This window comes from Coregonus lavaretus, assembly GCF_964263955.1.
Source record: "Coregonus lavaretus genome assembly, chromosome: 1".
Classification (NCBI taxonomy): Eukaryota; Metazoa; Chordata; class Actinopteri; order Salmoniformes; family Salmonidae; genus Coregonus; species Coregonus lavaretus.
In genome coordinates, this window is record NC_139988.1 from 81,173,243 (window position 1) to 81,185,751 (window position 12,509).

The 12,509-nt window shown below is 48.5% G+C and overlaps 1 protein-coding gene across 4 annotated transcripts in view; it reads left to right on the top strand.

Moving 5' to 3' along the window:
• pemt (phosphatidylethanolamine N-methyltransferase) overlaps positions 1-12,509 on the top strand; it is a 99,835-nt gene that overhangs the window by 44,100 nt on the left and 43,226 nt on the right. For 3 of the 4 annotated variants that reach the window (XM_084154756.1, XM_084154758.1, XM_084154757.1), the window contains exons 4-5: positions 7,261-7,425; positions 8,957-9,102. In XM_084154756.1, the coding sequence (XP_084010882.1) occupies positions 7,261-7,425; positions 8,957-9,102 (311 nt within the window). The remainder of the gene's footprint in view (positions 1-7,260; positions 7,426-8,956; positions 9,103-12,509) is intronic. The other variant, XM_084154759.1, reaches the window with a different exon arrangement.

Sequence of the window (12,509 nt, forward strand, 5' to 3'; positions counted from 1 at the left end):
AGTTCAATACTTCACTGAGGGACCTTACAGATATCAGAGGAAGAGTTAGTAATTTAATGATCATGTCAACCCCCAGTCCATGTAACTTCTTATGTGATTTGTTAAGCCAAACTGTACTCCTGAACTAATTTAGGCTCGCTTAAACAAATGGGCTCATAACTTATGCAACGATTATATTTTATTTATTTAATTTTATTTCCACTTTGACATTACAGAGTATTTTGTGTATATTGTTGGTAAAAAAATGACAAAGCCATTTTCATCCCACTTTGTAACACAATATAATGTGAAGAAATCCAAGGGGTCTGGATACTTTTGCAAGGCACTCAAGTCTCTTTTTATTTCACACAGTAAAACATTTTAGGATAAATTATATCTCTAAGCACGGAAAGCCAGAACGCGTCATGACCAATCACAACACTCAGTTTGACCCACATCATCGGTGTGCGTGGGTGGTCCTCTGCAATTCAGAGAGTTTTGTCCTACTGACCAACTCTCCAATTGTGAGATTTGTCCTATTAAACAACACCACCCACTGACCGACATCAACAGAAATGGCCTCTCTCTCACGTCGCCATAAGGCAACAACCATCGTCAAAATCGCAGGTGAAATTGGGGTGAATTGTTACAGCCTGTCTCTCTTGAATGGTCCCTCTTTTCCCTCCTGTAATGACGAACTGTGGACAGCTGTTTTTGTGAGTGGTTTTCTCTGATGTCACAGCCTATACCTGAACCTCTGCTGGTGCCCATGTTATGGCGTAGGGCCTATGGTGTGACTTTGTCATCGGTGTCCCCGCCATTCAGCCAGTTAGAGTTGTGAACCTGACAAGTAAAATGGGATAAACATTGAATTAGAGTGAAACCAGGCTCACCACATCCAGTTTGTGAAATTAGTAATATCACTGTCATCAAGTTTTCAAGATACAGTGGGGAGAACAAGTATTTGATGCACTGCCGATTTTGCAGGTTTTCCTACTTACAAAGCATGTAGAGGTCTGTAATTTTTTTTATAATAGGTACACTTCAACTGTGAGAGACGGAATCTAAAACAAAAATCCAAAAAAATCACATTGTATGATTTTTAAGTAATTAATTTGCATTTTATTGCAATTGAGGCTGTTCTGAGGGCAAAAGGGGTGTGTTTTGTACACTCAGTGTATATGGTGTAGGTAGAATAGCCCACAATTATTATTAGTAAAATATGCCAGCTCTGATATTTTCTTCAAGAACAAAAACAGTTGCGATGAAAATCAATACACTGCACGAAAACAGGTCCCTTTTCAGTTAAATAATTTGCTTGGATTGTCTTGTTATTGATCATGTCTGTTGTGTTCTATAGCTGTGTAATAGTAAGAGTGAAAACTTGCTGTGTCGATGAGGACTCATACAGTATGTGTTGTCTTGTCTGATGTCTTGTCTCTGCCTGTGTTCTAAGTGGTTTGGAGTGGGTTTAATTAGCTTTTTTATTCATAATGGCTCCAAGCTGACATAGTCTTCCAGAGACCTAGAAAAGAGGAGATTGAAGCAACACCCCGGCTGACTCTTCTCTATGAATCTGGAGATTCGTCATTCCTTCCGTTTCTTAGTGCCCTCCATTCCACACCTACAGGCGGTCCATTCACAAAGCTTTTTATCAGGGCCAAAGTTGGAAAACAATTACCTGTTTTCAGCCTTTTGAGCAAACATAAAGTGTTTAATGTTGAAGCACCAACATAAAGTGTCTTAATAGGGCGTTGGGCCACCACAAGTTGCCAGAACAGCTTCAATGCGCCTTGGCATAGACTCTATAAGTGTCTGGAACTCTATTGGAGGGATGCGACACCATTCCTCCACAAGGGATTCCATCATTTGGTGTTTTGTTGATGATGGTGGAAAACGCTGTCTCAGGCGCAGCTCCAGAATCTCCTAAAAGTGTTCAATTGGGTTGAGATCTGGTGACTGAGACACACACACACCCCTTAAACCCCCTATACTCCTTTGAGACCCCTCTTTCAAAGTCACTGAGATCTCTTCTAGCCATGGTAGCCAAAATAATGGGCAACTGGGCATTTTTATACATGACGCTAAGCATGAGGGGATGTTAATTGCTTAATTAACTCAGAAACCACACCTTTGTGGAAGCACCTGCTTTCAATATACTTTGTATCCCTCATTTACTCAAGTGTTTATTTTATTTTGGCAGTTACCTTAGCAACGTGTCTGTAACTTATCTTCTCAATTAACCTTACCAGAGAGTTATGTTAATTGCTTAGTAAACTCAGGAACCTGCTTTCAATTAACTTTGTATCCTTCATTTACTGAAGTGTTTCCTTTATTTTGGCAGTTACCTGCAGGGCTCTACAGTGCGACCATTTTAGTCGCATATGCTCCAAAATATGTTTTACTGTGCTCCTCAATTTCTTTGTGTGTGCCTACATTTTTCAACTTAGGCGCACACGGGCTCTTTGTAAAAAAAAGGTCAGCGTAGAGTACTGACCTGTATGTGTGTGCGCTCATAGCTTTTGTTTGTGTATGTGTACATTATGTATGGAAGACTGTGCCAGACCAGAAGGGGAAACGTGGTTGGTATTAGAAGAAAACTAGGTTAGTGTCACGGTTTCGGCCGGTCCATCCTAAATTCGAGACGCCGGATGGGGGGTCTCCAATATCTCGTGGAGTGGGAGGGGTACGGCCCGGAGGAGCGGTGCTGGGTGCCGAGGAGGGACATCCTAGACCCGTCTCTTCTGACCGAGTTCCATCGTGGTCATCCCACACGCCCTGCTCCGCGTCTTCCTGGTCGTCCTCGAGGCCGGGGTCGGCGCACGGCTGGAGCCGCGCATCAAGGGGGGGGGTACTGTCATGGTTTCGGCCGAGGCTGCTCCTTCTCCTTGTTCGGGCAGGCTTCGGCGGTCGTCGTCTCCGGAGAACTAGCTGCCACCGTTCTATGTTTCGATGTTTGATTGGTTGTCTGTTTTGTTACACCTGTTCCTTGTTAGTGTTCATTATGCGTCCTATAAGTTCTCTTGAGTTTTGTCATGTGTTGTGTGTAATTGTTCGTTGTCACTGTGGTATGCTAGTTCGTTTTTGTCTCTCTGTTCGGTGTAGTAGAGAGCTCCGCACTTTTGTGCCTTTGTATGTACTTTACCGGTGTGCGTAAAGTTCGCTTGCCTGCCAGGTTGTATGTAGCCGTGTTTGGCTTGTTCTTTTTGTCTTCACTAAAGAAGTCAGTACGAAGCCTCTGTGTGTCCTGCGCTTGATTCCACACCACTTCTACACTCAACTGTGACAGAATTACACACCTTTACTATGGAATCAGCAGGAGCAGCCGCACCTACCGAGATTATTGAGGAGCGCCTTCGTGGACAGGAGGACAGGATCAACCAGATCGGGCACGCTCTGGATAGGGTGATGAACACCCTCCATCGATGGGAGGCCAGCGGGGTACCCACGCCCACACCTACCACACCATCACCATCGGTCAGTCCACCTGTCCAACTTCCGGAACCCAGTGGGATTCGGCTCTCGCTCCCGAGGGCGTACGACGGCACCGCGGCCTGGTGTCAGGGTTTCCTGTTGCAAATCGAACTCTACCTTGCCACCGTACACCCGGTGCCCTCGGGAAACGAGAGCGTTTCCGCCCTCATCTCCTGTCTCACCGGCAAGGCGTTGGAGTGGGCCAACGCCGAATGGAGGAGGATAGATGCCGCAACGATCACCTATGCGGAGTTCTCCCGCCGCTTCCGGGCAGTGTTCGACCATCCACCTGAGGGGAAGGCGGCGGGGGAGCGTCTATTCTACCTCCGGCAGGGGATGAGGAGCGCTCAAGAGTTTGCACTGTAGTTCCGGACTCTAGCGGCAGATGCAGGGTGGAATGAGCGGGCCCTCATAGATCACTTCCGCTGCAGCCTCAGGGAGGACGTCCGTAGCGAGTTGGCGTGCAGGGACACCACTCTTTCGTTTGACCAATTGGTTGACATGGCCATTCGGCTAGACACCCTGCTCGCCACCCGCGGACGTCCTGGGTGGGGGTCGCCCATTCCACCCTCCAGCACCTCCGAGCCGAGTCCTATGGAGCTCGGGGGTGCTGGCGCTAGAGAACGGAGGAGAAGGAGCCCGAGGGGGGCCGTCCCCTGCACCAACTGTGGCCGTGGAGGGCACACCGCGGCTAGGTGCTGGGGAGGGTCTCCTGGAGGAAGAGACAGCAGGCCACACATTGGGGAGTCCTCCCAGGTGAGTAGGCGCCCCACTTACCCAGAGCTTTCTGTCGTGCACATAACCATACCTGTTTGTTTTCCACAGGTTGCACCTCGTTCCCAGCATAAGGCACTAGTAGATTCAGGCGCAGCTGGGAATTTTGTAGATCGTAAATGTTGTATAGAGTTAGGGATCCCTCTCCTACCGGTTAATAATCCCTTCCCTGTACATGCCCTAGATAGCCGTCCGTTAGGATCCGGGTTGATCAGGGAGGTCACAGTGCCACTTAGGATGGAGACGCAGGGGGGTCATGAGGAGACGATTCAGCTATACCTGATTGACTTTCCTGCGTATCCGGTGGTGCTGGGGCTTCCCTGGTTGATTACTCACGATCCTACCATTTCGTGGCGAGAGAAGGCTCTTAAGGGGTGGTCTGCCCAGTGTGTGGGGCTAAGTCTGGGTTTTTCCGTAGGGGCGACCTCGGTGGAGAGTCCAAACCAAATGCCCGCAATGCATGTTCCCCTCCGAGTATGAGGATTTAGCACTCGTGTTTAGCAAGGCGAGGGCGGCGCGATTGCCACCTCATAGACGGGGGGATTGTGCGATAGACCTCCAGGCAGGAGCTGCGCTCCCACGGAGCCATGTGTATCCTTTGTCACAAGAGGAGAAGAGGGCAATGGAGACATACATTGCTGAGTCTCTGAGACAGGGATACATACGGACCTCCACTTCCCCTGCGTCCTCGAGCTTCTTTTTTGTGAAGAAAAAAGATGGAGGTTTGCGCCCGTGTATCGATTACCGCGGTCTCAATCAGATTACTGTGAAATATAGTTATCCACTCCCTCTGATTGCGACTATGACGGAGTCATTACACGGGGCACGGTTCTTCACAAAATTGGACCTCAGGAGCGCATACAACTTGGTGCGCATTAGAGAGGGCGATGAATGGAAGACAGCATTTAGTACTACCTCGGGTCATTACGAGGATCTCGTCATGCCATACGGGTTAATGAATGCTCCATCAGTCTTCCAATCCTTTGTGGATGAGATCTTTCGGGACATGCAGGGGCAGGGAGTGGTCATGTACATAGACGATATTCTAGTGTACAGTACTACCCGAGCCGAGCATGTAGCCCTGGTGCGCCGAGTGTTGAGGAGGCTGTTGGAGCATGACCTGTATGTCAAGGCAGAGAAATGTCTGTTCTTCCAGGAATTCGTCTCCTTTTTGGGTTATCAGTTGTCCGCGTCAGGGGTGAAGATGGAGGTTGACCGTGTGTCAGCCGTGCGTAATTGGCAAACCCCAACCACAGTGAAAGAGGTGCAGCAGTTCTTGGGCTTTGCGAATTACTACCGGAGGTTTATCCGGGGTTTTGGGCAGGTGGCAGCTCCCATAACGTCCCTTCTGAAGGGGTGTCCGGTGCGCTTGCGGTGGTCAGCGGAGGCGAACAGGGCTTTTGGGAGACTGAAGGACCTGTTTACTTCGGCTCCGGTGCTGGCGCATCCGGATCCCGCTTTACCAGTCCAAGTGGAGGTGGACGCGTCAGAAGCCGGTATCGGGGCCGTACTCTCGCAACGGTCCGGCACACCACCTAAACTCCGCCCCTGTGCTTTTTACTCGAAAAAGCTCAGTCCGGCGGAGCGAAATTATGACGTAGGGGACAGGGAGCTGTTAGCCGTGGTACAGGCCCTAAAGGTGTGGAGGCATTGGCTTGAGGGGGCTCAATACCCTTTTCTCATTTTGACTGACCACCGTAACCTGGAATACATTCGGGCAGCTAGGAGACTAAATCCTCGCCAGGCTCGGTGGACTATGTTTCTAGCCCGGTTCGTGTTTAAGATCACTTACATCCCTGGGTCCCAGAACGGGAAGGCAGACGCCCTGTCTCGGCGGTATGACACAGAGGAGAGGTCCGTTGAGCCCACTCCCATACTACCTGAGTCTTGTCTGGTGGCACCGGTGGTGTGGGAGGTCGATACGGAGATCGAGTGGGCGTTACGCACCGACCCTAGCCCTCCACAGTGTCCGGTTGAACGGACGTACGTCCCGCTCGAGGTCCGGGATCGACTCATTTATTAGGCTCACACGTCACCCTCCTTTGGGCATCCAGGTATTGGCCGGACAGTGCACTGCCTTAGCACAAAGTACTGGTGGCCAATGTTAGCCAGGGATGTGAGGATTTATGTCTCCTCCTGCTCGGTGTGTGCCCAGTGTAAGGCGCCCAGACACTTGCCCAGGGGTAAGCTACAACCCCTGCCCGTTCCACAACGACCCTGGTCTCACCTCTCGGTGGATTTTGTTACAGACCTTCCCCCCTCACAGGGGAATACCACCATCCTGGTCGTTGTGGATCGGTTCTCGAAGGCCTTTCGTCTCCTTCCCATGCCGGGTCTTCCTACTGCCCTACAGACCGCTGAGGCTCTATTCACCCACGTCTTCCGGCATTACGGGGTACCCGAGGATATAGTGTCTGATCGAGGCCCCCAGTTTACCTCCAGAGTCTGGAGAGCGTTTATGGAGCGTTTGGGGGTTTCGGTGAGCCTTACCTCGGGTTACCACCCGGAGAGTAATGGGCAGGTCGAACGTGTCAACCAGGATGTGGGTAGGTTTCTGAGGTCGTATTGCCAGGGCCGGCCGGAGGAGTGGGCGAGGTATGTTCCCTGGGCCGAGATGGCACATAACTCTCTCCGCCACTCCTCCACTAAACTAACTCCTTTCCAGTGTGTGTTAGGGTACCAGCCGGCTCTGGCACCTTGGCATCAGAGCCAGATCGAGGCCCCTGCGGTGGATGAGTGGGTGCGGCGCTCGGAGGAGACGTGGAACGCTGCACACATCCATCTGCAGCGAGCCATCCGTCGACATAAGACGAGCGCCGATCTCCACCGCAGTGAGGGGCCAGTGTACGCACCTGGAGATCGAGTCTGGCTCTCGACCAGAAACCTGCCCCTCTGCCTGCCCTGCCGGAAGCTGGGTCGGCGGTTTGTGGGGCCTTTTAAAGTCCTGAGGAGATTGAACAAGGTGTGTTACAGATTACAACTGCCAATTGATTACAAGAATATTAACCCCTCGTTCCATGTGTCTCTCCTCAGGCCGGTGGTAGCTGGTCCACTCCAGGACTATGAGATAGAAGAGACTCCTCCGCCCCCGCTGGACATCGAGGGGGCTCCGGCGTACACTGTTCGGTCCATCCTAGATTTGAGACGCCGGATGGGGGGTCTCCAATATCTCGTGGAGTGGGAGGGGTACGGCCCGGTGTGCGTAAAGTTCGCTTGCCTGCCAGGTTGTATGTAGCCGTGTATGGCTTGTTCTTTTTGTCTTCACTAAAGACGTCAGTACGAAGCCTCTGTGTGTCCTGCGCTTGATTCCACACCACTTCTACACTCAACTGTGACAGTTAGGAAAGCTGGCAGGAGGGTCTTTGTTGTGATTCGCACATTTCTGTAGCATTACATTCAACTTCAACGGCAGACTACCAGGCATTGTGTGTGGGTGCTGGTGACCTGGTAGGAACACTGAAGACCCACTGTGGCAGCTGAAATGAGATGGGAGGGGAGGAGTGACTCACTGTTTTTGTAATTCTCTGGTACTGTCATTTTCATTGGTCATTGTTCATTAGTTTTGCACCAGTTGAATGTGCAACATATTTTTTGTTGTTGTGTGTGTGAAAATAACTACAAAAATGAATGTCAACTTTAAATTCTGTCTGGTTAACATAAACTCAGGGAGATCGTTCAAGATTGACATCGAATTTGGTGGCTATCCATGTCCTGAGGATGTCGGGAAATGCATTCAAAACTGGTCAATAGGGGCAACAGTGAGCGCTATTACTATCAAATAGGCTTGGGTTTTGCTAGGGCGTTGTGGATGGGGGTGGTGGATGGGCGTAATCCTATGATCCCAGTCATGGACACTGCTTTTACATTTTTTGTTTTAACCATATTCCAAACCTTAACCCTTACCTTAACCATTCAGAATGAGTGCCTAAACTTAAAGTTTAACTTTGACGTTTGGAGCACTTCGAAATCTCTTGTTTGGAAAAAGTGGATGAAGGTATAATTCTGAAGAGAGACTGTGAGAGCTTGTTGCATAGTGTCCATGACAACAGCAAAGAAATCACAACCAAATAAAGTCATGGGAAACTTTTCCTATCAGATCATGGGTTAAGTTGGGAGTCCTTCAAAGTTTTACAGTATAAATAAAATGAAATCAATATCTTTCTCCGTTATATCGCTGGTGTTCCCTGATCATTTATCATGAAACTCTAAACATGTTATGGGTATTACGTGCAGAGGGCTTAGAGTATACACAGTATCTGTGTTTTTCAATCTAAATCCCTGGGAAAGTTTACTTTTCGCCATCATTATCAGATAAATAGTTTAAATAGTTTGTGTTTGCTCTTCTCAACAAAACATTTCCCCACGTTTCATTTCAGTAATGCGTTGACCTTAAGAAACTAGGCCAGCTTTGTGTACTTCATTGGCATACATGTTGAATCATCTCTCCTGTTTAATATGTATGATTGTTAACAAAAACAATGCTGCCTGCCTGCTTATTTCTAACCTTATCTCCCCTTTCCCTCTTCTCCTCTGTTCTTCCTCCCCTGCTCCTATATTCTTCCTCTCCTTCTCTCTTCTCCCTTCTATTCTCTATGTTCTTTCATCTCCTCTTTTCCTCCTCTCCATCTGCACCTTTACCTCTCCCCATCTATTCCACCTTTCTCTTCCTATCCCTCAATCCTCCCCTCCCACCACCTTCTCCTCCCCCACGCCCCTTCCCTCTCTCCAGTATGACCGTGGCGATGAAGGCCCAGGCGAGGTGGGAGGTGATGGCCAGCCCAGAGGTGTTCTACGCGGGGGCAGCTCTCATGGCCCTGGGCTCTATCTTGGTGGTCACCAGCTTCCTGGCTCTCGGATTCACTGGGACCTTCCTGGGTGGGTCTTAAAGTTTCACTCCACTGCTTTTCAGAATATATTATAGTCATATTAAGTTTCTTAAATTTGTTTTTCATTAGTTTGAATTAAAAGTATTTCATTTGTTTTTATTGTGCTAACGTTTGTGCAAATGCTGTGATGAAGGCAGAACGGTTGAAACGTTAGCACAGTAAATACGTGAGACTTAGAAAGTGCAGTGTGTGGGAGTTTCTTTTGATACATATACACTGAGTGTACAAAACATTAGGAACACCTTTCTTATATTGAGTCGCACCCCCTTTTGCACTCAAAGCATTCCACAGGGCCCATCTTGACTCCAATGCTGTCCTTTGGGTGGTGGACCATTCTTGATACACACAGTAAACTGTTGAGCGTGAAATACCCAGCAGCGTTGTAGTTCTTGTGCCTGGCACCTACTACCAATATTCCCTCTAAGCCGTGGGCATGCAGCTCCCCTCGCACTGCCGCGCAGAATAAATATCAGCCTGCGCAGAGAAGCACTAGATTGAACTTAACTCAACTTTCTAGAGTTATCCCCTTTAGTTAACACTATCAACGTTTCGCTCAACTGTTGGAATTGTGATCGAATTAACTCAGTATTAGCCACTTTCAATGTAACATACTGAAACAAAACTAACTTTGCAAGAGATTGTCTTGTAGGCAGAGCGCATTGGAGTAGGATTCTATTGCATGAACAAAAGCTGAAGAACATGCGCCCATCCAGGTATGTTTAGCAGGTGCTGGAGTTGTAGGTGAATTCATGAAAAATATAAAGGAAAACGCTGCACAATACTGATCATGCTCCCAGGTGATTTTATTATAATGTTTCGACCCTTAGGTCTTCATCAGGCATCCATATCCCAGGTGGGAGTGGAAGGTCCTATATATAGGGGCAGCACTCAGTGACATCACTTCCAGAAACAGGAGATAAAAATATATAACATAGGTTCACAATATCAACATTCAGTGTATTGAAATATATGACCATACACAAGGAATGTGATCAATATTTACAGTAGTTATCATAAAATCACCTGGGAGCATGACCGGTGCACCATAACCAATCAGAGTTGCAGTAGGCCTATATTCAAATAGCCATTGCCATATATGGTGTCTGTGCCATTCACTTTGAACTGGACTGTGTTTAGGCTTCAGTGTTAGCTGTCGTGAGTAGATGTGCTTGTTTTGAGATCAAAGCGCGAGCTCCATGTAGCCACTTAAGCACATTTGTTCATATCGTTTGCTAGTTAGTGAGTTATTAGCCCAGTTATAGCTAATTTCGAGTCAACAATGGGGGAGTGGTTGCTTCCAACAAGAGCACAGAATGTGTGCATTTCTAGCCATCTTTGAAAAGCGAGTCAGGTAAACAGCTTTTTTGATGTCTTAAAGGGGCAGTGTTGTATTTTGAGACAGTCTTGAATAAGCTGTACAGTAGCTTGTGAAAGTATTCACCCCCCTTGGCATTTTTCCTATTTTGTTACCTTACAACCTGGAATTAAAATTGATTTATTTGGGGGGGTTTGTATCATTTTATTTACACAACATGCCTACCACTTTGAAGATGTAAAATACATTTTCTTGTGAAACAAACAAGAAATAAGACAAAAAAAACAGGACATTTGAGCGTGCATAACTATTCACCCCCCCAAAGTCAATACTTTGTAGAGCCACCTTTTGCAGAAATTACAGCTGCAAGTCTCTTGTGGTATGTCTTTATAAGCTTGGCACATCTAGCCACTGGAATTTCTGCCCATTCTTCAAGGCAAAACTGCTCCAGCTCCTTCAAGTTGGATGGGTTCCGCTGGTGTACAGCAATCTTTAATTCATAACACACATTCTCAATTGGATTGAGGTCTGGGCTTTGACTAGGCCATTCCAAGACATTTAAATGTTTCCCCTTAAACCACTCAAGTGTTGCTTTAGCAGTATGCTTAGGGTCATTGTCCTGCTGGAAGGTGAACCTCCGTCCCAGTCTCAAATCTCTGGAAGACTGAAACCGGTTTCCCTCAAGAATTTCCCTGTATTTAGCGCCATCCATCATTCCTTCAATTCTGACCAGTTTGCCAGGCCCTGCCGATGGAAAAACATCCCCACAGCAGGATGGTGTTATTGGGGTGATGAGAGGTGTTGGGTTTGCGCCAGACATTTTCTTTGATGGCCAAAAAGCTCAATTTTAGTCTCAGAGCCCAGCTCTGTGGAGTGTACGGCTTAAAGTGGTCCTATGGACAGATACTCCAAAGGGTTATCTTTGGTCTCTTTGTTGCCTCTCTGATTAATGCCGTCCTTGCCTGGTCCGTGAGTTTTGGTGGGCGGCCCTCTCTTGACATGTTTTTGTGCCATATTCTTTCAATTTTTTAATAATGGATTTAATAGTGCTCCGTGGGATGTTCAAAGTATATTTTTTTATAACCCAACCCTGATCTTGTCAGGCAGTCAGTGTGATGCGGTAGGACGAAGTCAGGCGCAGGACACAGAGCTAATCGAAAACGTACTTTACTCGTAGGTAACGTAAATAACATAACCTCCATGCAGGGAGGAACAAACCCGCTCACCAGACGACAACCAAACATGAACAAACACGCACACAACACAGTGGGAGCCAGAGGGTTAAATAGGAAATAAAACATAGACATAATGGGAACCAGGTGTGTACAATGAAGACAAAACAAGTATAACACAGAAACATAGATCGGTGGCAGCTAGTACTCCGGTGACGACGAACACCGAAGCCTGCCCGAGCAAGTAGGAGGAGCAGCCTCGGCTGAATCCGTTACAGTACACCCCCCTTGACGCGCGGCTCCAGCCGTGCGCCGACACTGGCCTCGGGGACGGCCAGGAGGACGCGGCGCAGGGCAAGTCGGATGACGACAGTGGAAATCCCTCAACATGGAGGGATCGAGGATGTCCCTCCTAGGGACCCAGCACCGTTCCTCCGGACCGTAACCCTCCCACTCCACGAGATACTGCAGGCCCCCCACCCGACGCCTCAAATCCAGGATGGAACGGACCGAGTACGCCGGTGCCCCCTCGATGTCCAGTGGGGGCGGAGGAACCTCCCGTATCTTAGACTCCTGGAGTGGACCAGCTACCACCGGTCTGAGGAGAGAGACATGGAACGAGGGGTTAATACGATACTCAGGAGGAAGCTTTAACCTATAACAAACCTCGTTCAATATCCTCAGGACTTTAAATGGCTCCACAAACCGCCGACCCAGCTTCCGGCGGGGCAGACAAAGGGCAGGTTTCGGGTCGAGAGCCAGACCCGGTCCCCCGGAGCATACGCCTCACTGCGGTGGCGGTCGGTGCTCGCCTTTTGTCGCCTGATGGCCCATTGCAGGCATACATGGCCAGCGTTCCAGGTCTCCTCCGAGCGCTGAAACCATTCATCCACCGCAGGTGCCTCGATC